Source organism: Schistocerca nitens, chromosome 8 (assembly GCF_023898315.1).
Source record: "Schistocerca nitens isolate TAMUIC-IGC-003100 chromosome 8, iqSchNite1.1, whole genome shotgun sequence".
In the NCBI taxonomy this organism is placed as follows: domain Eukaryota; kingdom Metazoa; phylum Arthropoda; class Insecta; order Orthoptera; family Acrididae; genus Schistocerca; species Schistocerca nitens.
In genome coordinates this window covers 109,586,496-109,613,039 of record NC_064621.1, presented here as the reverse complement: position 1 = coordinate 109,613,039, position 26,544 = coordinate 109,586,496, and the positions used below count along the sequence as shown (strand labels likewise).

Here is a 26,544-nt window from a genome sequence, read left to right as displayed (position 1 = left end):
CATGGTAGAAACACTAACAACTAGTTTGTAGTTTGTCTAGATAGAGAAATGTCAAACATAGATATTTTCATATTGTTTGTTTTGTATTTTTATATTATGTCACTATTCTTACATGTTTCATTGAGCATATAGTGCACATTTCTTAACATTCATTATCTTTTAACACACTCTAAACTAGCTAAAATAAAATACTGCATTAAATATAAACCACAAAATAGAAGTTATTCTACTGAGAATCTCTTTACAATATTTGTGAGTCTGTTTTTCTTTTACTATAAACATGTTTATGTTCAACTCCTGGTTACCTTTTATTAGTAAATGTCTTAAACATGCACAGCCAAGGTCTATTCTTTATTAAGTTTCATAATTCTGTGACAATTGTTTTATTATTAAAAAATAATAAGTGTGTGTGTGTGTGTGTGTGTGTGTGTGTGTGTGTGTGTGTGTGTGTGTGTGTAGGGGGAGGGGGGGGGGAGAGAGAGAGAGAGAGAGAGAGAGAGAGAGAGAGAGAGAGAGAATCACCTATCATTTATCCTGTTATGTGGGTTTGCATAGTCTAATCACACATTGGATATCTCCCAGTTCATCAGCACTGCACCTTTATTTTGTTTGTATAAAATATGAGTAAAGGTAAAAACTCACTGAATAGAATAGTATTGGTGTTGAGTCATCAGAAGAGTCATAAACAAAACTGAGAATTTCACTAGCGTCAGACAATTTCTTTTGTGAGCTAGAGTACACGAGTGTGCGTGACCATGCCTGTACTCTAGCTGGAGAAAGGAATTGTCTGAAAGCTAGCAAAGTACTCAGTTTTGTTCATGTGTCTTCAGGGAAGTTAAATGCTCAACTGTTAAGTGAGTTGTTACCATTACTCCTTAAATTACCTATATTCCACCAACACTTGCCATTAGCTTATCTGTTTTGTTTAATGTTCAATATTTGGCGGTCTTCTGATAATGTTTTTATCGTAAAAAGATAAGTTTTATTAAATCAGTAAGCCTACACTTGCTCTCTCTACTTAGTGACCATAGAAAATTTTCTTATGAATACATAAAACTATAATAGAAATGATTGTGGAACTATTATTCACACTTTTTTGTGATTTATTAACTTTTTCCCCATCGGCCTGAGAAGGATGGAGATTATGATGAATATGAGGACGATGACAGTGTTTTAATATTTGAGGTCAGGAAAACAGAATGCTTTCTCATTGAATAAGAGCCATCTCCCTGTAGATGCTATTTCTCCCATTTACATTATACTGGTCTGACAATACTTCACACCCAATTTGAGAAAATATCTTGCACTGCCATTGGAGTATTGCATCCATTTTTCTTACATTGTGTGTACCTGTTAACATGTTATATCAATACCTGTAAAATTTGCAGAGTTTGCCTCGTAACTCCCTTTCCTGCTAGTGTTAAAACTGCAGTGGAACTTAAATAACATTTTGTGAATGTTTTCTGTTGATGCTACGAGTATTTTTTTAAATTTGTGAGCATACTATTGTAGCAAACATATCACATTAAATTGTTAATGGAAAGTAGCATTCTTTGTGACTTGTGCCTCGCTGTAGAAAAATTGTCATGTAGTTGCCATTTGTTGACAGCCTACAACCTTCTCCTGTGTCCACCCTCTATAAGCATTCTAGAAATACATATGAATAAGATATATTAAACTCATGTAGATTTATTTGTGTCCGCATTGAGTATATGACATTGTAAGTTGTTATTGATGACTTGTGATATTGATATATGAAATCAGATATAAACTACTTCCATTTATGTAGGGTGGAGGAAAAGGTGTACCTGCGTGGCCCGATGTGCCAAAGCAGCAAAGTAATGCAATGGGTAACCTTACTCCAGCAGACAGGCATGGGGGATCAGTACAGGTGAGTACATTGTTTTTCACATTTACTTTAATCTGAGCATAGTTCATGAGGGTAATACAGGATTATTATATATGAAACATGCTGCAAGCTTCTCCGATTAATAAATGAAATTTTGGTTTAGTGGGAAATGATTTTTGTGATTGACAACACATCGTCTGGTAATAAATGATTACAGCAAACTGTGCTTTGCTTCTTTATTTATTTGTTTCATCAGTGACCAGCATATTGCCCAATTTTCATTTTCTTTGCAGTGTGCAATGTCACCATTATGCCACATACGGAAAATTTCTTCATACAGGTATAACTTTCAAATTATAAGATGCTCCAAACATGTAGCTGCATAACAAGATGAAACATTGAGAAATTCCATTCACAGAAATTTTCAGGAAGTGTGAGCAGCCGTAACAGGAAAATGTTATTCATTATAGTTGGGGGTATTATTTCAATGAGGAAAAATACTACAGACAAAAATAAAATAAAAAATTATTTAGATGTAACTAATTTTAGGGCTCTGGCTTCTCTCCTGATAGCACATTTAATATCTATTAATCTATGATAAGTGTGTAATGAATATGCTGAGAAGCAAAACTTCAAATGTGCTAACTTAGAAGCAGCATATTAGTAGTTCATGGGTTCCTGTTCATGTATTGCTTTTGTTACATAGTTTCTGCAGTTAGCGGTATTTGTTTATTCTTCTCATACATATGACATGGAACTCGTGCAGTGGTAAAGACACTGGACCTGTATTTGAGCAGTGTAGGGCTCTAATTCTTGTTCATTTTGCCTGATTTTGGTTTCTGTGGTTTCCCTTAAATAAGTTAGAAATTTAATTCCAGTGCTTTATCTTAAAAATGACTTAGATTATTTTCTTTCTTGGTGATTCTCAAATCAAAGAATGTGCATTCTTGGTAATGATGGCATCATCAATATGATGTTAAACCCTAAACTTCATGTATCTCATATATATATATATATTGTTGAACTCTGCAATTACACTGTCCAGGCACGTTAATGTGATCAGCTGTCAGCAATCTGAATAACCACCTTTTGCACCATGGTCCATTGCAAGACGTGCTGGAAGAGTATCAGTGTGGTTCTGGAAAGTACCAACAGGGATGTGGAGGCACGCTAACTCCAATGCTGTGGCCACCTGGGCTAGGTTTCTCGGTTGAAGATCCGTAGTGCGAAGAGCCCATCGAGGTGTTCTATGATCCCCAGCTTCTCAATTGGGTTTAAATCAGGAGAGTTTAATGGCCAGGGGAAAACTCATCCTGGTCCTCTTCGAACCACACACATACACTACGAACCATGCGACACATTGCATTGGCCTGCTGGTAGATGCCATCATGCCGAGGAAAATAAAACAGCATGTGAATATGGACATGGGCCTCAAGGATAGTTGCATACTTGTGTTGATCTATTGTGCCTTTCAGGACGATGAGATCACCCAGTGAATGCCACGAGAACATTCCCCAGACCATAATGCTCCCTCCTCGAGCCTGGACACTGCCAATGATTTTTGCAGAGGGGTTTACTTTTGGATGTTTCACACCATACATATCATGCCAGTAACCATCTATCATCTGAAAAGGCCATCTGTCACCACCCAGTGGACACACTGCTGCATTATTGGCGTGCAAATTCCAGCCTTTGTCACAGATTAAGAGCAGTCAACATGTGCGCATAAACCATGCACCTGCTGCAGAGGCCCTTATGCAACAACATTCACTGAATGGTCATTGAGGAGACATTGTTGGTAACCCCTGGGTTCATCTGGTTGTTCTGGTGCTCAACACCTGCATATCTATTCACCCGCACGCGTCTCTGCAGCCGTCATTCACTCCTATCATCTGTGGCCTGTGGTGATCACAGTTGCCTCAGTGCTGGTTTTGGATAGCACCATTTACCAAGCACAGTATATTTTAACCAAGGTGGCATGTGAACACTTCACAGACTGAGCCATTTTGGAAATGCTTCCACCCTTGGCCCAGTAGCGAATGATCATGCCCCTATTAAACATCAGATGAATCGCTCTATTCCCACTTTTCGACAACTACTGCACTGTTTCCTGCGCCCCGACACGCTTCGCTGCTGGTGCTGCCACTTGTCATCTGCGAGTGATTATTGCACGTTGACGTCGAATATAGGTGCTGATCCATTAATGTGAATTGACTATGTATGTTGAAATGAAACACTGAAATATTGTTTATTTATTTATTTATTTATTTTTAATTGGATTATGACTGACTATTGATGTTAATCGTACAGTAAGTTTCCTGTGTGCCTTGTGTTTCACTCTAAAACTGTCTTCTTCTTCTTCTTCTTCTTCTTCTTCTTTCTATGGTGGCTTCTTTTCAGTACTGATGTTGCTAAAATATTTTAAGCCCTTGCATCTGTAAATTTCAGGAGAATTCTGAGACGTTTTTCAGTTCAAATAATCAGACAAATTCTAATACAGGTATGTAATAATTTTTGAAAAATTTATTATTAACAGGTTGTGAGTTCAACCAATGGTGAGCTGGCCAATGATGATCCGACAGCTGGTCATTCCAATACACCTATCACTGCACAAGCGGAAGTTGAAATAGTTGATGAAACAAAGTAAGTGTTGTATGAATGTTCACCTCTGTCTGAAAACTGAATTTAACAAGCTAGATGTTGAAACAGAGTAAAGGTATCAGTTCAGCATTGATGATAATGATTATATAATGTATATTTTGTTTAAAGAGGTGAGAGTTCCAGCAACAGTTTGTATTAAATTGAACTATGAAGTATTGAAAAAAAATACAAATTTTCACTATTGTAATAGGGTCATAGCCAGTTCATCTTACTGCTCAGTCTTCTATACCTTTCTTCGCCATGAACTTAGTAAATGTTAACTGTACCATGACTAAAATAACTTTGTCATCCATCCTAAATTGTTAATAGTGTTGCCAGCTGACACACAGCATTATGTGTGTTCATAGTGCCAGAGTTTCGAATGCCGTCATTATTATACAGATTCTTCCATCTTTCACAGGCAACAGAACAAACAGCATAATTTGAGCAAGTATGCACTGCTCTGCCTTGTCACATGAGCTTCCATTCATAATGGACACACATTGATAACACATAACATGCACAGATTTCAAACTCTTATACTGAACTATTTCTCGTGAATGTCATTTTACAGTGAGAATTATAATTATATTTAAGTTGAGAAGGCATAATTAAAGGCAAAATTAAAATTGTTTCTTGCGTTTTAGAAGTGTCCTTCCACAGAGCTGTCGGATCAACAAAAACACACAAACGTACACAGCTAAATTGTCCCGATACTGCAGCTTTTGGCCTGGGGTGAGCTCAGTTGGTTGTGTAGTGCCTGTCAGTATAATGTAGCTGTGCTTATGTGTATTTGTATCTGATAGCTCCTGCAGTTAGTATATGTGAGATAAAAGCTGGAAGGCAGTTACTACTATTGGATAGGAGCTGTTATTGTGACTCCATAACAAGGAAAATACACTAACACAAGTGAGGGAGAAATGTCATATGATATTTGTCATGTACTATAAATCATGTCAAAAACTGCTGAAAAGGTAGAATTCTTAGTGAAGAAAACAGGTTTTAAATTCTGTGTGTTCGTTAGTTTAGAAACTCGTTTACTTCAGTAACAGCTCAGACACAAAAACAGGTTTTAAATTCTGTGTGTTCGTTAGTTTAGAAACTCGTTTACTTCAGTAACAGCTCAGACACAAAATGCCTCGTGTAGGTAGGTAGATTAGGCAACAGTGAATAGGTGCTCAGCACTTCATGTATAGAGATCATCTGAAAGGGCTGAATGGAACATTCTGATTGGAAGCCAAAAGTGAAGAGTGTTCCACAAGGCCAGTGCAAATTTCCTATGTACTAAAAGCTGGTGTTATTCTGCATGGTTCCTCTTAAGTTGGAGATAAAGACTAGATAATATTAGCAATACATATGTATTTGTAGATGTTCAAGTGACAAAGTTGATCATTTCTTGTGATAAGATAATCTTAAATCCATTTCCAAATAATTGCATCCACCTCACATTATAATGAGTTCATTATTTTTATTGGGATTGTTCTGGCACTGCAGGAACCAATGTTTTGAAGTACAAAAGGAAGAGGTTGTTGTAGACATAATCCATATACGATGATGTGACTTACCAAACGAAAGCGCTGGAACGTCGATAGACACACAAACATACACACAAAATTCTAGCTTTCGCAACCAACGGTTACCTCGTCAGGAAAGAGGGAAGGAGAGGGAAAGACGAAAGGATGTGGGTTTTAAGGGAGAGGGTAAGGAGTCATTCCAATCCTGGGAGCAGAAAGACTCACCTAAGGGGGAAAAAAGGACGGGTATACACTTGCGCATTTAAAGACAAAGAGTTTGGGCAGAGATGTCAGTCGAGGCGGAAGTGCAGAGGCAAAGATGTTGTTGAATGACAGGTATGAGTGGCGGCAACTTGAAATTAGCCGAGATTGAGGCCTGGTGGGTAACGGGAAGAGAGGTTATATTGAAGAGCAAGTTCCCATCTCCGGAGTTTGGATAGGTTGGTGTTAGTGGGAAGTATCCAGATAACCCGGACGGTGTAACACTGTGCCAAGATGTGCTGGCCGTGCACCAAGGCATGTTTAGCCACAGGGTGATCCTCATTACCAACAAACAATGTCTGCCTGTGTCCATTCATGCGAATGGACAGTTTGTTGCTGGTCATTCCCACATAGAATGCCTCACAGTGTAGGCAGGTTAGTTGGTAAATCACGTGGGTGCTTTCACACGTGGCTCTGCCTTTGATCGTGTACACCTTCCGGGTTACAGGACTGGAGTAGGTGGTGGTGGGAGGGTGCATGGGACAGGTTTTACACTGGGGGCGGTTACAAGGATAGGAGCCAGAGGGTAGGGAAGGTGGTTTGGGGATTTCATAGGGATGAACTAACAGGTTACGAAAGTTAAGTGGACGGCGGAAGGACACTCTTGGTGGAGTGGGGAGGATTTCATGAAGGATGGATCTCATTTCAGGACAGGATTTGAGGAAGTCGTATCCCTGCTGGAGAGCCACATTCAGAGTCTGGTCCAGTCCCGGAAAGTATCCTGTCACAAGTGGGGCACTTTTGTGGTTCTTCTGTGGGGGATTCTGGGTTCAAGGGGATGAGGAAGTGGCTCTGGTTATTTGCTTCTGTACCAGGTCGGGAGGGTAGTTGCGAGATGCGAAAGCTGTTTTCAGGTTGTTGGTGTAATGGTTCAGGGATTCCGGACTGGAGCAGGTGATCGGCGTGAAGGGAAGTGCTCCATCGCAGCGAGGCCCTGGACGTGCGGAATATTTGTGTATAAGGAAGTGGCGTCAATGGTTACAAGGATGGTTTCCGGGGGTAACAGGTTGGGTAAGGATTCCAGGCGTTCGAGAAAGTGGTTGGTGTCTTTGATGAAGGATGGGAGACTGCATGTAATGGGTTGAAGGTGTTGATCTACATAGGCAGAGATACGCTCTGTGGGGGCGTGGTAACCAGCTACAATGGGGTGGCCGGGATGGTTGGGTTTATGAATTTTGGGAAGAAGGTAGGGGTGCGGGGTGTCGGTGGGGTCAGGATGTTGATGGAGTCAGGTGAAAGGTTTTGTAGGGGGCCTAAGGTTCTGAGGATTCCTTGAAGCTCCGCCTGGACATCAGGAATGGGATTACTTCGGCAAACTTTGTATGTAGTGTTGTCTGAAAGCTGACGCAGTCCCTCAGCCACATACTCCCGACGATCAAGTACCACGGTCGTGGAACCCTTGTCCGCCGGAAGAATGACGATGGGTCGGTCAGCCTTCAGATCACGGATAGCTTGGGCATCAGTAGTGGTGATGTTGGGAGTAGGATTAAGGTTTTTTTTAAGAAGGATTGAGAGGGAAGGCTGGAAGTCAGAAATTCCTGGAAGGTTTGGAGAGGGTGATTTTGAGGAAGAGGAGGTGGGTCCCGCTGTGACGGAGGACGGAACTGTTCCAGGCAGGGTTCAATTTGGATAGTGTCTTGGGGAGTTGGATCATTAGGAGTAGGATTAGGATCATTTTTCTTCGTGGCAAAGTGATACTTCCAGCAGAGAGTACGAGTGTAGGACAGTAAATCTTTGACGAGGGCTGTTTGGTTGAATCTGGGAGTGGGGCTGAAGGTGAGGCCTTTGGATAGGACAGAGGTTTCGGATTTGGAGAGAGGTTTGGAGGAAAGGTTAACTACTGAATTAGGGTGTTGTGGTTCCAGATTGCGTTGATTGGAATTTTGGGGTTTTGGAGGGAGTGGAGCTGGAAGTGGGAGATTGAGTAGATGGGAGAGACTGGGCTTGTGTGCAATGAGAGGAGGTTGAGGTTTGCTGGAAAGGTTGTGAAGGGTGAGTGAGTTGCCTTTCCGGAGGTGGGAAACCAGGAGATTGGATAGTTTTTTGAGGTGGAGGGTGGCATGCTGTTCTAATTTGCAGTTGGCCTGTAGGAGGATGCTCTGCACAGCCGGTGTGGATGTGGGAGAGGAAAGGTTGAGGGCTTTTTATTAAGGATAGGAGTTGACGGGTGTGTTCGTTGGCTGAGTTGATGTGTAGGTGAAGGATTAGGTGGGTGAGGGCAATGGATTGTTCAGTTTGGAACTGGTATAGGGACTGATGGAAAGAAGGGTTGCAGCCAGAGATGGGAACTTTAAGTGTGAGGCCTTTGGGGGTAATGCCAAATGTCAGACAAGCCTGAGAAAATAAAATATGGGAGCGTACTCTGGCTAGGGCGAGGGCATGTTTGCGGAGGGAATGTAAATAAAACTTAATGGGTTCGTTGTGGGGGTGTTGTGAGGGTGACATGGTATTAGAAGGTGGAAAGTGTAACATGAGGTTGAAATGTAAATGAAAGATAAAAATATATGGGGAGAGATAAAGGTGAACTAGAAAGCAACTGGAGTTCTGGTATGAAAAAAAGGCGAAAAAGTGTTGGTTAAGTTGATCCTGTGGTAAACTTGGGTTGGTAGACAACGATGTGCATAAAGGTTAGGTGGTTGTGTTGCCACTAAAACACGTTAAAGGAAGGAGAAATTCGGGAAAATTTCGAAAAAACGTGTAAATGTATTAAAAGGAGTGGTGTTGTGGTGAAAGATTACAAAAATGGGGCTAACAATTGTCTGACGAAGAAATAATGATGTTAAAACCTGTGGGGAGCGGCTAAAAATGATCAGTGATGTGCGAAAAACGGAAGTGGAAATAAAGTGAAAGTTTCCAGGCTGTGGCTAAGCCATGTCTCCGCAATATCCTTTCTTTCAGGAGTGCTAGTTCTGCAAGGTTCGCAGGAGAGCTTCTGTAAAGTTTGGAAGGTAGGAGACGAGGTACTGGCAGAAGTAAAGCTGTGAGTACCGGGCGTGAGTCGTGCTTCGGTAGCTCAGTTGGTAGAGCACTTGCCCGCGAAAGGCAAAGGTCCCGAGTTCGAGTCTCGGTCGGGCACACAGTTTTAATCTGCCAGGAAGTTTCAAAGTGAAAGTTATTAGAACTAGCCGAAATGGTTGTTTAATACGTGAAAGCAGCTGTTATTGAACTAGAAACGGTGGATTTTATAGCAGCGGTAGTGTTGAAAGTGGAAAATAAATTTTTTTTGGTTATGGTTTGGAAGTGGGTTACGTATTATTGAGTATATATAGGCAGGATAAAATTGTATAGTAGATTACGGTAAAAAGGGGAAGGTGAATACAAAGTGAGACTACTGGTAAAAACAGAAAGAGAAAATAAGACGACAGGAAAGATTTCGAAATGCAACAGCGACAATAACAAACGTAATTGTTGGGTTCAAATTAATGATATGATTATAATAGAGGGAAACATTCCACGTAGGAAAAATATATCTAAAAACAAAGATGATGTGACTTACCAAATGAAAGTGCTGGCAGGTCGACATACACACAAAATTCAAGCTTTCGCAACAAACTGTTGCTTCATCAGGAAAGAGGGAAGGAGAGGGAAAGACGAAAGGATGTGGGTTTTAAGGGAGAGGGTAAGGAGTCATTCCAATCCCGAGAGCGGAAAGACTCACCTTAGGGGGGAAAAAAGGACAGGTATACACTCGCACACACAACCATATCCAACCACACACACACAGACACATATATTTTGTACTCTCATCACTGGAAACTTCAGTACATCTTGTGATCACCGAGGAGAGGTTTTCAAGACAATGCAAATTAAAAACAAATAATGCAGTGGCGATGAGTAGTGTCTTGTTTATTTTGTCAAGGATAATTTGGCCTCATTTACAGATATCTCTCTTCTCCAGATGTTTTTCCAATATTTTTGTTTCTCCTTTTTATTAATGATGATGTACTTGCCACTGGCAATGATTCATCAACTAAAACTAAAGACGGCCCATCAGATCTACCTAACTTTTCTAGGTTTTCCAACTCAACAGTGTTAATACTTCCATTAGATTCGTTTGGCTTACTGATGTTTAAACTCTCACTTTTTAATAAAAAAAGACATATACTTCCTTCTCAATCACTTTTCAGTACTTTCAATGGAAGGATTTCCAAGTTAAAAGGGTCTATAATATTTCCAGTAAATCTTTTCATACAAATAACAGGAGATGCCAGCCCAATCATCTGGTGTCCATCCATATTTCAATGCAGGGCTCACATTTTTGAAAAGTAAATGTTGTTCATTCACTGTTTGTCACACATATGATGATGAAGAGCAAGTACTCAAAGCATTACTTTTATTGCAGATGTTGCTGCTTCTTCAAACGGAAGAAGAAGAAGTCTGGCCGACAGAAGTGACTAGCGGTGGTACAGTGCAGCCCAGAACGTGAGGCAGTGACACTGCTACGTGCCACCTCCCATTCAAACTCACGTGACAGTATGCTGAACGGTAGCTGCCCAGCTGTGCCAGCAGGCTCTGCATGAGCCACTGTGCCCTGGCACTGCTTTGTCACACGTGTGTGTGTGTGTGTGTGTGTGTGTGTGTGTGTGTGTGTGTGTGTGTGCGTGTGTGTGCGCGTGTGTGGGCACTTGCTCACACTCGCACCTTTTTCAGATGCTTGTGTGCAAACATCTAGGTGCAGATGGTTGCGTCCATGCCATTATGTGCACCGATTATGCTGATGGTCCAGCTGACACTGGATTGATGTGAAAGTATTGTTTTCTTTTGTTAGTTAAGTGATGAATCATCCCGGATATATATATAGTCTTCAACTTAAAATAAATGTGGAAATCTACCTTAATTTATATTTGTACATTTTTGTTTACTTTGTGCCCTCCATAAATCGTGCATGAAACCTTACATTCTGTAATTGCAGTATCATGTTTATAGTACTGTGGCAACAACTTTATCTCACCATTAGGTAATATTGTTTCCAAAATATTACAGCTGATGCTACTCGTAATGTCTTTGTAAACTATTTTATTCTCATTTTAAAGATGTGAGGCAATTTTGTTGCTGTTGTACTAGTATAATTGCTTCCAAAAAGTGTAACTTCATGAAAAGTGATATGCCGTTTCATTTTTTACCATCTTTTATGTAAAAAAGAAAAAAAAAATGCTTTCAGTAACAGAAAAATCTGGACCTGAAACTGTTGTTATTGCTAATTGTATGTCACACCTTGCAAATCTGTCACAGAAGCATGTAAAACCCCTATATGTAATGCACAAATTGACCACTTCGATGAATTTTGGTAGTGTTAAATTATTTTTGCAGAATATAATCATTTCAAGATGTTCCCAGGTACCAGAAAATAAAATTTTTGTGGATATGTGTTCATGAAAATATCAGAAATGCATACCAATGTGAATGAAAAACACTGTTTGTCATTGTCAGACACATTTATAACAGGTGTCTAGTTTATGGAAGTACCTCTGATGGTGAAAAGAATTCTTGTAAGTGTAAGTTTACTAATTGGTTATTGGTTTTGTGTCAGGAAAGTTGCAAGAATTACAGTTAACTTGAAAGGATATGGCCTTTGTTATCTAAGTAACACCAAAAATTAAATTTTCACTCATGGAATTGTAATTTAGCAGCCTGTTGATTGTCTGAAGAAAGAGGAAAAACAGGCTGTAGTAACCAGTTAGAATGTTCGTGGATCATCTGAATTATATTCAGAATTTTATGATTAGTTCAATGTATCTGACCTGTAGCCCATCATTATCCCATCCCAACTTGCTCTCCCAAAGGTATATGCACTGAGTTGTTGTTGTCAAGGCGTAACAATCTTTAGTGTCAGTGATACGGCTACCACTTGTGACTCCATACATTTAAAGAACAGTTTGACTCAATCAGTTATACATGATTATGAGACATTTTTACAGTGAGGTGTCAATAATAACAAGAAGTCTACTTTGCAGTATTTGCAAAGATAAGTGCTGTGACTGGACCACCAAACTCCCATCATATTTGTGTTTGGGAATGTAACTTATATTTTCAGAATCTTTCCAAAAAGCTGTGTGTTATTTTCTTTTCAGCCCTCATGTTTTTCATTTCATACTCCACCTCCAGCCCTCCCTCCTCCTCCTCCCCCCCCCCCCCCTCTAATTAAAAAATTGTTCCATTTTAATTGTATATAATTTATTTTTATTTTTGAAATGTGAAGAGGACAGATGTATACTTCTATAGATAACTGCATACTTTGTTCCCATTGTTAAATGAATGGGTTGTGATTTGTTTTGTGTAGTTTCTGTATATAATGGTTATTCCATCTGCAACACATACGAGAAAATAATAAAATATTGCGTAATTTTGTTTTAAATTTATTCAATCACTGAACGTAACAGTATCCATTTCAGAGACTGAAGTGATAGAGTAATAATCAGGTATTTATTTTATTTTTCACTGCAGGTTGTACATTAGGGTGACTGTTATAGTTTAGTTGCAGTTTATACATATGAATAAACATTGTGAAACTTAATTTTGTGCTGGTAGAATGCCCCTGTTGATATTTACTAGCCAGTGCTTCATTTTTGGTAACATAGCCACTTGTTAAGTATTGTATAGGAATCAAACTGTTGAGCCAAAATAATTTGCAAGCCGACACACACACACACACACACACACACACACACACACACACACACACACACACACACACACAATTATTGCAAACCACTTGCCGTTCCAGGCTGTGGCTACTGGATATAGTATATAATGCTGACAACAGAGTTTTTGAAAATATGTCCTCAAGGCATATTAATCTGTTACTTCTTGAATGGAAAAGAAGTACTTTTCCTGTGTGAGAATCTTTCCTAAATATATTAACTCTTATTTCATTTGCAAATAGCTCTTTTGCCCCTCTTAAGCAAAGTTACTTAATAGTAAGAACAGCAACAGAAGTTATGGGTACATGCAAGGAAGCAAGAAATAGTAATAAAAATGTAAAAGCTACATTGTATATTTAACAGTTTGCCATGACCCACACTGATGTGGAAACAACAGCGTGTAACTGGATCTACTAAGAATGCAATACTGCTGTAGTAGGTACAGAGACAATCTGTGTAAATCCATCAGCAGACCAAAGACTGCCCTCAGTTTTAGGTGATGAGAAAACAGTTGCAAGAAAATTGTTGACATTTTGTGTGACATTAGGTCTCCTGCTCAGTTTAGTTGGTGAAGGTATTAATGTGTTTTTGGGTGGTTGGCTCACCCGTTAGTTCCACAATCTACCAGCTATCTTAATGTCATTTGTGGTTTTATTAATAGTATTAGTGTGTGACAATGGTATGAATAACTCTACTGGAGGCTACATGTGAAATTTTTTATGGCTATGACTGTAGTTCATGGCCTTCGCTTTTGATTTTAACAAGGGTGACTACTCATACACCAGTACCATGATCTTGAGGAAGGGCGCTGTTGACCATGCTGTTTGGTGCCCAACAGTTTTAAATCCATGCATCCACTATCTGTGTCTGCTTCTACAGTGAACGAAATTCACATTAAAAAAGTAGAAGTTTATTGTCTTGTAACATACAATTTCAAGCCATTGACTTAAAGTACAGGAGGCTCGTCAAAACACAAAAACTGGTTTACAATTTTCCTTATAATACCAGTAATATAATATACAGTACTGAATAATTACTTAATAAGCAATTAATAATTTTTTTTCAAAAGTGACATACTTTTAAGATTAACAGTCCTAAGTACTTGCTTTCTCCTGCTCCAATTTTCAGGTTATCATTTATGAATTCTTCTACTGAATGGTAACATTTCTGCACTAGTTTCTCATATAATGATTTTTTCAGTGTTTTTAAATTTATGCTGAGCAATTCTCTTCCTTTCACTTTGTTATAAATTTTCATACTCGTGTAATGTGGAGTTTGAGCATCAAGTTTCAAATGGTGGGTGGGCAGCGTAAAATTATTTTTATTTCTGGTGTTGTAATCATGTTGACAATGATTTGCTACAAATAAATCAGGGTTACTGTGTACAAAGATAATCAGCTCATATATGTATAGTGAGGGAACACTTAATATATTTAGACTTTTTAGGAGTGGGCGACATGATTTTCTTTGCCCTACATTGTGCATATTTCTAATGATGGTTTTCTTAAGTTTTAGTATTCGACACACATGGTTTGAGTTACCCCGAAATACAATTCCATACCTTTTTACTGTTTCAAAGTAGCTGTGATATACTACTTTTCTTATACCCATACTGGCAGCATTTTACAATATTCTCATTGCAAATGCTATGCTATTTAATTTATTTGCAAGGTACTGTATATGTGATCCCCGTGGTAGATTTTTATCTAGTTGCATGCCTGGGAGTTTCACACACTTCCTGCAAATCCTGGTTTCTGTGACTGACCTGAATATCATTTAATTTTGCTTGTTTTGTTTTAAACTGCATTAACTGAGTCTTTTCCATGTTTAATTTTAACCCGTTTAAATCAAACCAGATATCTCATTTTTCTAAAGTATTTAATACAGTTAGTGGAATTTGATAAGTACGGTTACTTTCAATGATTAAAGATGTATCATCTGCAAATAAAACTGAGTGATGCCCAATATTAAGTGTCAGATCATTTATGTAAAACAAACACAGAATGGGACCTAAGACAGAACCTTGGGGTACTCCATGTGAAATGTATTTCCGTTTTGAAGTATAAGTTCCTCTCTCTGATGTTATAACCACTCTTCGTCGTCCGTTGGTTAGATAGTACTTCAATCATTCTAATACCGTGCCCCTAATTCCATACTTTTCCAGTTTACACAGTAGCAAGGATTGATTCACACTATCAAAGGCCTTTTATAGCTCACAAATTCCTGTGGCATGCAGTTTGTTGTCTAGAGATGAGCTAATTTTACTAACAAAATTATTTATGGCAGATACTGTGGTTTTACCTTTTTAAAATCCATGCTGATTTTTGGGATTATTTTAAATTTTTCTAGGAAATTTTGAATTTGTATGGTGACTACCTTTCCAAATATTTTTGATAGGGATGGAGGAAGAGAGACTAGGTGATAGTTTCCTATATGTTCTTTTGTGCCTTTTTTGAATAGTTGCTTAACTAGTGCATACTTCAGTGTGTTCGGAAAATAATCTTCTTGAAGGGACTGGTTAACTATTGTAGTTAGTGGCTGTGCAATTATTTTAGAGTCTGTTTTTAACACTTTTGTTGACAGCAGATTTGTTTGCATTGATAAAGAATTCATTAAAAAATTCCGAATTTTGAGCAGGATTTAAAATTGTTTTATCTATCTTGATTTCAGAAATATCATGGCCTCTACCTGTTTCAGCTTTGATCACTGACCATAATGCTTTTGATTTGTTTTCACTATCCAATATAAATCTATTATTTGCCAATTCTGTGGCTGCTTTTGCAACTTTTTTAAAAATATTTTTGTAATCTTTTACATAGGCAACAAAATCAGGACTTTTGTTATGTTTTAGTTCCCTATGTAGCTGTCTCTTCTTGCACTCGAGATTTTTATTCCTTCAGTAATCCACTTTACTTTATTTCTTCATTTTTATGATGTACAGTAAGGGGGAAAGTTTCATTAAAAACATGTAGGAAGTTTTCCAAGAAAGTAGCAAAATTTTCAGAGCATGAAATACTATGATCTATAGCCCACTCCACCTTATTTAATCTATGATAGAATAATTACATATTTTCTTTGCTGAACTGACGTTTGGTGTAGGTATTTCCCCCCCCCCCCCCCTCCCCCAAGTTCTATTGTTTTTGGTAACTCCATAAACAGAGCGCAGTGATCAGAAAGTCCTAAATCTAAACAAAACTTATTTCCCTCATTATAAGTGTAAATGGTTAAAGTATTATCTATACATGCTGCAGATATTTCGTTTACTCGAGTAAAATCAGTGAAATTTGCACTGAAACTCGATATTTGAATCTTATCAAAGAATTTTGTTGAGTTATTGGCTTCACTGGCTAGATCTATGTTGAAAGTAGCAGTTACTGTGACTCTTTTTTTGGTTTCTTTTTGAAGTTTTTGCAATAGACACTGGAATTTTGACAAAAAAGTTTCGTTATTTCTGCACCTGGAATTCTGTACACAGATAAAATTACAATATTTTGGCCTAATTCTAGGCAGCAGCTTTCAAATATACATTCTTCATTAAGGGAATCGAAATAGAGTCTTGCTCTATATTCCACTGATCTTTCCACAAGTATGTACGATCCTCCTCGAGTTAAATTACTCCTACAAAAGCTGCTGGCAACATAAAAATTATTAAGGTTATTTAAGATTTTAATACTACCCTTTGTAAGCCAGTGTTCATTCCATCATACAACCTTGATATTTGGTATTTCTGACAAAATGATTTGCAAGTCGTTAAGTTTTGTTTCTCTGCCATATGCATTATTTGAACTTAACCCATTTATGTTCAAGTGCATTACGAACATATTGTTACTTTTTTGAATGTTCCTAATGACATCTGTTTTCAAACGCTGTTTGTGTATTTTCATTTCAACTTAGTTATCAGTTTTTACACCCCCATCTCCACATATTAGTTTCCCTTACTAAGCATGATCTTACATATATCACTATACATATTGCTGAATTTTGCCGACCCTAGCCTGTGTAGATGCAGTCCATCTTGTCCTACACATTTATCACTGATAAATTTATTCGAATCCATGAAAACTGCACCAAGTATGTTGCACTGCTCTCTGATGCGATTGTTTATCCTATCTATGTATTTATCACTTACCGATTTTCTGTGCAGGATATTACTAATAATTAACTTTGATGCTGGGTACGCATTTTTTGCCATCTGGATTAGATTCCTTGCTTCGTGTACCATCTTTTGTAGTTTTCATTGCACTGTACAGGCGGGAATGCATTTTGTTTCGTTGTCTGCATGTTGTTGAGGTGATTATTTAATTGATGTATACCTATCCCTGGGCGGACATCAATTTTAGTATTTGGTACTGCAAAGTTTCTAATTAGTGAATCACCAATTATTAAGAAGTCATTTACAGTGCTTTGTTTGGCATGTTCTTGATGCTTCCTTTCTTTGTTTTTGTACATTACTGCAACCCACTTATGTTTATTTCTAGATTCGACATATTTTGTATTTCTTTCTACGCAATTTTCATCATTATCATAACTTTTTTCAGTTTGCATATCGCTTTTAACACTTTGATTTTGACTGCATTTTTTGGGGGGGGCGGAGGGGGATTTTTCTCTCATTGTTGCCGCAGATCCATAAACGATTTTCATTTAATAGTTTCACGTTTTCTTGCTCCAAGATTACAATTTCTTTTCTGAGCGTCTCAATATCACTATTCAGTATACAGGGTGTATACGACCCAGGACAACCAGGAGATCCTGGAAAAACCTGGGAATTTTTTCATCCAGGAGAAAACTGGGAAAAACCCGGGATTGTTTTAGAATTCCGGGAATTTTTCACTGTTTTAGTTTTCAGTCAAATTTTTGTAATTTTGACTGCTAAGAACTTATACTCTAACAAAGGATATTACTGTATCCTGCTACTGCAGAATAATGCTTCAAAAATAAAACAAACGAGAGAAAAAAAATGAAAATAACTTAAATTGCAAAGGGAATGTGACATATACAACAACGACACACAGTGCTCATGCAAGCGTCTGCCAACAGCAAAATGTGTCAAAGGCTTTAGGAAGACTATGCAGTGGTTCATTATAACAAATTGCCTCCGATGAGTATGAAGTCCCAACTGTTTACATTACATTCGTTTTAGCAGTTATGAGCGGGTTCATGCTCATGCGCAGTTGAGTCACGTTTGAGTAGTAGATTATCCTGCTTCTGGCTACAGGAATGTGGTTGTTGACTGTGCAAACAGTCACAGCAAGCAGCTAGATGCTACTGGGAAAAGGGGGCGCCAAATTCATACTGTTGAGGAAAAAACTTGCTTCACAAAGCGCCTAGCACCCAGCACATGTTTGTCTATTGATTATTCATATGATTTTGAAGCGCTTCCCTCTTGGTTTTCGAACACATTTTAAGTTGATTTCTGAATGAATCATAAGTTTATTTTTGAATGCGTGCATAGTTTACGTGATGAGTCTGTCAAGAGAATCCTCGTCGCATCTAGAAATAAACTTTCCGCAGCCAAAAGGGGACGGGGCTATACGAGGTGAGCGGAGGAAAGCCGAACAGATGAATGCCAACTGCTGTCTGATTATGTGGTTGATTGGGTTGGCGAATGATCAGCATTGTTATAATTACTAACGAAATCCATAGATTCAAGACTACCAGAATGGAAATAAATGACCGACAGGAATAACAGGTGAGAAAGATTACGTATTATCTTCTCGGTGTATCCAAGAAAATGAAATTTTGACAGAAAATTTTTGGCAAGATCGCTACACTAGTAAGGACCAGTTGCACAGTCACTGGCAAGCAGCTGCTTAAGTTCTGTTCTGGAAGTAACACGGAAAACATGTTGCATGAACACGTAATAATGCCTAACTGGAAAATAATTGCGGGATAACTAAACCTGTGATTGTGGCAGGATTAGTAAAGTTAATCGGCCAACAAATTTTGACAATGGCAGGAATAGCTACAGAATTGGTGATAACAAGATTGTTTGTTAGAACGAGGAAGGAGAAGAAACGGGGACATCACACAAATTATGGAAGAATATAAAAATTTTGTAATACTACTTTTCAATCTCATGCTTGAGAAAATGATGCGGATGAATGAAATGTGAAACTATTTCCTAACAAAGCTTTTTGCTTGTAGTAGGCCTAATAGGCATTTGATATCGGTACTTCGTAAATTATATTCTGTCGTGTTATAAAAATGGCCATTTGTGCCAAAACAGTCTCGTTTATTTGGTGTGTGTTACAAAATTGCTGCAATGTTAGAAAGGCCTATTTTGTTTTATCTAGCAGACAGTGACAAAATAGACAATCAGACCGAGAAACCACACCAATCTTGGATATTATTTGTTTTAACAGCTTTTCCAGTATTAGATAACGACATTTCAATTTTTCATTTAGCTAAATGTTTGACGAACTTTGATGAGGTAATAGATTCTTTCGCAGAAAGGAAAGCACATCATGTAAAGCTGTAGCAAGATTAGAGAGAAAAAAATGCTAGGAGCTAAGGATTGAAGGTCTCGCAGAACAGCAAGTTATTAGTTAATAGGCAATAAAGAGTGCAAATTTTCTGAAGCGTTTTGTTCTCCCGATTACAAATAATCCCATTCGCTACTAGTTGCAAGATTTTTTTTAAAGAGGGGCAGGCTGTCAAACCGGCTGCCTGGGAGCAGGAGAGGCACCACAGGACATTTCAATTTCCACTGTCCTGAATATTGTTTGATGGCATCCATTACAAAATATACACATTTCAGTTCCACAGAGCGAAATACAGTGACGTGCGGTAGAAGAATGCTTTATGAAGAGGTGTGGCAGTGTACTTTGGCACACTTAAGACCAAATAATGTCTTACATGTCCCTGAACACACGTTTTATGCTTCAGAATTTTCAGAAAGATGTGTGCTACAAGATGAACATATTTTTGAAAATTCAATTTTTTTTTTTTTTTTAGTATTGACGTGGTTCGCAAATATCGTAGATCCGGAGCTGATGCGCAGAGCAGTCTGAGTGGGTAGTCTCCACATGACCCGTGTTTACATTTTCTGATTTTGCTGTTTCCCCTTCGTTTACTCTCACGTCAAATGAAAACAAAACGGATATCTGTGGCCTGGAGCTACCAAGTGAATTAAAATACATTCACATAATTACGGAAGGCTAAAATATGTCATTAGTTTCAGATTTTATTTCCATATTTCTGACAGTCAAGCATTAATCACCTTGGAACAGTGAAGTTATTTTTGTCTGTTTGCTAAAGAAATTTGACTTTTATTAACCTTTTCCGCAGAGGAAGTCAATATATTTGAAACAAAATGTTTAATTCCACACTAATGGCTAGTTTCAACTGTTCATTATGCCATAATACAGTACCAAACAAGATATAATACGGTACTGGTGCTCGAAAAAATTTAATATTCCAAAAACCACACTAAAAATCTTAACATTAGATTAGATTAATACTAGTTCCATGGATCATGAATATGATATTTTGTAATGATGTGGAACAAGTCAAATTTTCCAATACATTACATAATTAAGTTAATTTAAGAACATAATTAAGTTAATACAACAACTTTTTATTTTTTTAAATAATTTTTTTTTGTTTGGTTTTTTTCTTAATTTATATCTAAAAATTCCTCTATGGAGTAGGAGTTGTCATTCAGAAATTCTTTTAATTTCTTCTTAAATACTTGTTGGTTATCTGTCAGACTTTTGATCTATTTGGTAAGTGACCAAGGACTTTAGTGGCAGTATAATTCACCCCTTTCTGTGCCAAAGTTAGATTTAATCTTGAATAGTGAAGATCGTCCTTTCTCCCAGTATTGTAGTTATGCACACTGCTATTACTTTTGAATTGGGTTTGGTTGTTAATAACAAATTTCATAAGAGTATATATGCATTAGGGGGCTTATTTGGAGCAAGGAGGTGCCACAGAAATCCAAGGGAATTATATACCGAACCTACTTTGTCCCCATATTGGCATATGGAAGCGAGACATGGGTAATGCACAAAAGTGACAAAAGTAGAATACAGGCTAGTGAAATGAAGTTCCAGAGGAGCAGGTTGAGTGTAACAAGACGAGACAGATTGCGAAATGTGTATGTGAGGGAAAGACTAAAGGAGGAACCAGTACAGGACAGGATAGAAAAATCAAGACTGCAGTGGTATGGACACATGAAGAGAATGGATGAGGGAAGAATTCCAAAGAGGATGTTTGATCTGCAACTGGAGGGGAAGAGGCCCAGAGGAAGACCAAGAGATAGATGGGTGAAGGGAGTGAAGGAATGTGTGACGAGAAGAGGAGAGAACTGGACGAAGGTGGAAGAGGGGGAATGGTGGAAAGACAGAACACGATGGAGAGGCTTGTGTTCCCGACAGACCCAGCCAGTGGCTGGAAGCTGTCCAAGATGATGATGATAAGAGTATATATGCTGAGAAGCTACTGTGAATATCCCTAGATCCTTAAATAAATGTCTGCAAGATGATCTTGGGTGGACTCCAGCTATTATTCTGATTACACGCTTTTGTGCAATAAATACTTTATTCCTCAGTGATGAATTACCACAAAATGTGATGCCATATGCAAGCAATGAGTGAAAATAGGCGTAGTAAGCTAATTTACTAAGATGTTTATCACCAAAATTTGCAATGACCCTTATTGCATAAGTAGCTGAACTCAAACGTTTCAGCAGATCATCAATGTGTTTCTTCCAATTTAATCTCTCATCAGTGGACACACCTAAAAATTTTGAATATTCTACCTTAGCTATCTGCTTCTGATTAAGGTCTATATTTATTAATGGCGTCATACCATTTGCTGTACGGAACTGTATGTACTGTGTCTTATCAAAATTCAGTGAGAGTCCATTTACAAGGAATCACTTAGTAATTTTCTGGAAGACATTATTGACAATTTCATCAGTTAATTCTTGTTTGTCAGGTGTGATTACTATACTTGTATCATCAACAAAGAGAACTAACTTTGCCTCTTCGTGAATATAGAATGGCAGTCATTAATATATATTAAGAACAACAAAGGACCCAAGACTGACCCTTGTGGAACCCCATTCTTGATAGTTCCCCAGTTTGAGGAATCTTTGCATATTATGAGAACTGCTTATTTCAACTTTTTGCACTCTTCCAGTTAGGTACGAATTAAACCATTTGTGCACTGTCCCACTCATGCCACAATACTTGAGCTTGTCTAGGTCTACTTCATTGGGAATCTGGACAAAGAATCTGCACTTTAAGTAAGCACTTTAAATGTGCACATTTTAGTATGGTTCATGAAATTCTGATGCTCTTGGAGTATCCTCTGATGTCTTGTTTCTTTTATGACATAATGTATGATCTTTCAATATTTTACACGTGCGTACATAAGAGCTTCCTACGTCGTGATAGCTGTGCAAGTGCGGCGTTGCCTGTTATCTGTGCTCTCTGGCAACCGCTGAAACAAACCTATTTCTAACAGATCGCAGGAATATATTGCGAATGGTGGTTTGAAAAGCATTACTTTCAAAGTAAATATCCTTTTACGTAAGTTGAACTATGTACGAGAATCTATGTACTATGAATCTATTAAATCACAGAAATTTCACTCTCATTTAAAAATCAACTCTTTGTTGGCGAGCCATTTAGAAGAATTTTGAATCCTGAAGATCAGACATTTATGTCATTATTAAAAATTTTACTGGCCCATTTGTGTGGTATATCTTGAAGTGTAACTCGTGCAAAAAAATCAACATTATGTGTGAAAGCTTAGCTTCTCTTGCAGCTTATTAACTTTAGAGACCAATATTATATGTCAAAGCCTTGCTTTTGTTGTAGCAACACTATGTATATTAATTTAAACTATTAAATTTCCCTGTTTGTGTGTTCGTGCTACTTAACAGTGATGTTGCTGTTGGCTGACTACATCATGTGTCCTATGCTCTGAGTATCTGCTGTCGTCGGCTGGCGAGATCGCTTGACGTGAGCTATGACTGGCTTACAAAAGTGCATCGCAATCTCAATTTCAATGATTCAGAAAGTAACAGGCGGTGTTTGGTGGAATTACAAGGTATACTTTCGTAATACGAAAATATGCAGCGTACATGTTGCTGTACATCAAAGATATTTCCAAAACATGTCTCCCCTCCCCCCCCCCCCCCCTCCTGAGTTTTGTTTTCTAAAGGGCTGGGAAATTCTACGCCCATGCATAAAACCGTAACCATTCAAAGGATTGATAAGGGAAAATATACTGTCACTTAACACAGAAAAAGCAGGAGAAAGTGTATTTTTTCTTGTCTGCGTATACACCCTGAGTAACTTAATAATTTCGTCTTTTGAATTTATTGTGTTGAGAAAATCTTCATGTTCATCACTAACACAGTTGCGACATGACCACCTAATATCGTTTACGAACTTGAGATTGACATTCGCACACTTTTCGTGTAACCATAAGTTACATTCCACAAAGAGGATGCCTTTAATCACACTCTTTTGCATTCTTTACACGATGAGTTGTTATGAAACTTCTTTTAAGCTGAGGCTGAAGTGTCGCTGCACTGTTCTACTGGTGCCATCTTACTTAATGATGGAAACTCAGAGGGTGTGTCTTGAGAGCTTTTTGATGCACATCAAATGGTGTACATGCAGTTACGAGACTGGCACCATCATCAAACAGCATATGAGGAAAATTCAGTCACTTCATTTCAACATTATCATTCGATTGGCTTGAGCCAAACAGAATTGTACTAACTTCGATACTTGCAGTGCCTATTCACAGCAACAAAGAGGAAATCCTGGAGGTGTATTAGTTTCGAAAGCTGAAATATGATGAGCATGACTTGCCACCTGAAAAGCCATGAAATATTTTGAGAAAGTCAGACATCAACTAGTAGCTCTTCTTCTTTGCAAGTTGCTAATGCAGGTACAGAGGTTGAACAAAAATATGGAGCCAACACTAGAAATGCATGCTTGCAGATTCTAACCAAGCCTGCAAGTTGTATTTGATCAAGAAACACTAGTGCAATGTCCCCCAATATATTGCAGGTCTCTGTCATGGTCAGAACAGTCTCCTGTATAGTTGTCAGTGCATTATATCGGAACTAAGTTAATTCGAACTTGAGTGTACTGTTGGTGCTTGTAATGTGGTTTCTTCCATAACCAAGGTAGCTGAAGTGTTGGGTGTTTCAAGAGTTATTATATTGAAGAGTTATACTGCATATAGTTAAAGTTGAAAAACATCATCTGCTAAGTCACAACTCAAACAAAAGTGTGTGTTCATTGGTTGTAACAATGGTCATTCAAGAGGATTGTGCAGAAAAAAAAGGACGGTAGCTGCAAAAGTCACTGCAGAAGTGAATGCAACATTCGCGAACATTGTCAGCACCAAAACAACATGTATGGATCTCCATAAAGAGGAACTTGCAGGGCTGGCTGGAATTCCAAAACCACTCGATGTGTCGCAACTGCTTGTAACAGAAAAACATGGTGCCAAAGCCCTAAAACCTGAAATATGGAGCAGTGGAATAAAGTAATTTGGTCAGCTGAGTCTTATTTCACACAGTTTTCAACTTCAGGCCGAGTTTATATGCAAAGAGAGAAAAATGGCAGCAGTTTGATAGTGATTTGGGCCACCATATATTGACACTCCATGGGCCTCAGAGTTAATCTGCAAGGTCACAGTACTGTCAAGGATTATGCGACCATTTTGGCTGATCAGGTCAGTTCCATGGTACAATGTTTGTTCCCTAATGTAGAAGCTGTGTTAAACATGAAAGAGCCCATGTTCACACAGCTCACGTAGTCCAAAACTGGTTTTGTGAAAATGAAGATGAATTGTCACATCTCCTCTGGCCACAACAGTCACCAGATTTCGATATTGATCTGCCTTTGTGGTCTTGTTTGGAGAGAAGTTTGCATGATTTCTATCCACATCCATCATCATTACCTGAACTCACCAACTATTTGCAGGGATAATAGTGTAAAACTTCCTCAAAAATCGCACAGCACCTGTATTTATCCATTCTGAGATGACTAGAAGTGCTTTTGTTTGCCAAAAGGTTTCGTACACCATATTAGGCATGGTAATGTGTTGTGTTTCTGTTGTTTCCATATTTTTGTGCAGCACATGTACTTCTAACAACAGTATAACATTACTAATTTGTGACAGTAAAAGTTTTCATTTTGTGTGTACATTAGGGATAACCCATTTGATTGTATCACTATAACTCTGCTTGCTAACTTCACTCTGTCTTCATGTAGACTAAGTGTTAATTCTTTTACAACACTAGGTTATTTCAGTTTTGGAGCTCGTTAACGAGATGAATCTTGGCTTTAACAAGAATGTGCACTTTAGATCATAGATGCTCTGCTGTTTATTTTATACACTCCTGGAAATTGAAATAAGAACACCGTGAATTCATTGTCCCAGGAAGGGGAAACTTTATTGACACATTCCTGGGGTCAGATACATCACATGATCACACTGACAGAACCACAGGCACATAGACACAGGCAACAGAGTATGCACAGTGTCGGCACTAGTACAGTGTATATCCACCTTTCGCAGCAATGCAGGCTGATATTCTCCCATGGAGACGATCTAGAGATGCTGGATGTAGTCCTGTGGAATGGCTTGCCATGCCATTTCCACCTGGCGCCTCAGTTGGACCAGCGTTCATGCTGGACGTGCAGACCGCGTGAGACGACGCTTCATCCAGTCCCAAACATGCTCAATGGGGGACAGATCCGGAGATCTTGCTGGCCAGGGTAGTTGACTTACACCTTCTAGAGCACGTTGGGTGGCACGGGATACATGCGGACGTGCATTGTCCTGTTGGAACAGCAAGTTCCCTTGCCGGTCTAGGAATGGTAGAACGATGGGTTCGATGACGGTTTGGATGTACCGTGCACTATTCAGTATCCCCTCGACGATCACCAGTGGTGTACGGCCAGTGTAGGAGATCGCTCCCCACACCATGATGCCGGGTGTTGGCCCTGTGTGCCTCGGTCGTATGCAGTCCTGATTGTGGCGCTCACCTGCACGGCGCCAAACACGCATACGACCATCATTGTCACCAAGGCAGAAGCGACTCTCATCGCTGAAGACGACATGTCTCCATTCGTCCCTCCATTCACGCCTGTCGCGACACCACTGGAGGCGGGCTGCACGATGTTGGGGCGTGAGCGGAAGACGGCCTAACGGTGTGCAGGACCGTAGCCCAACTTCATGGAGACGGTTGCGAATGGTCCTCGCCGATACCCCAGGAGCAACAGTGTCCCTTATTTGCTGGGAAGTGGCGGTGCGGTCCCCTACGGCACTGCGTAGGATCCTAGTGTCTTGGCGTGCATCCGTGCGTCGCTGCGGTCCGGTCCGGTCCCAGGTCGACGGGCACGTGCACCTTCCGCCGACCACTGGCGACAACATCGATGTACTGTGGAGACCTCACGCCCCACGTGTTGAGCAATTCGGCGGTACGTCCACCCGGCCTCCCGCATGCCCACTATACGCCCTCGCTCAAAGTCCGTCAACTGCACATACGGTTCACGTCCACGCTGTCGCGGCATGCTACCAGTGTTAAAGACTGTGATGGAGCTCCGTATGCCACGGCAAACTGGCTGACACTGACGGCGGCGGTGCACAAATGCTGCGC

General features: G+C 39.0%; 1 protein-coding gene across 2 annotated transcripts in view; it reads left to right on the top strand.

The window, feature by feature from the left end:
* LOC126198699 (casein kinase I) overlaps positions 1 to 12,619 on the top strand; it is a 349,981-nt gene extending 337,362 nt beyond the window's left edge. The window contains exons 11-14 of one of the 2 annotated variants that reach the window (XM_049935199.1): positions 1,135 to 1,185; positions 1,790 to 1,891; positions 4,386 to 4,492; positions 10,607 to 12,619. In XM_049935199.1, coding sequence (XP_049791156.1) covers positions 1,135 to 1,185; positions 1,790 to 1,891; positions 4,386 to 4,492; positions 10,607 to 10,658 — 312 coding nt within the window. In that variant the 3' untranslated portion in view covers positions 10,659 to 12,619. The remainder of the gene's footprint in view (positions 1 to 1,134; positions 1,186 to 1,789; positions 1,892 to 4,385; positions 4,493 to 10,606) is intronic. The other variant, XM_049935200.1, reaches the window with a different exon arrangement.
* The last annotated feature ends 13,925 nt before the right edge of the window (positions 12,620 to 26,544 follow it).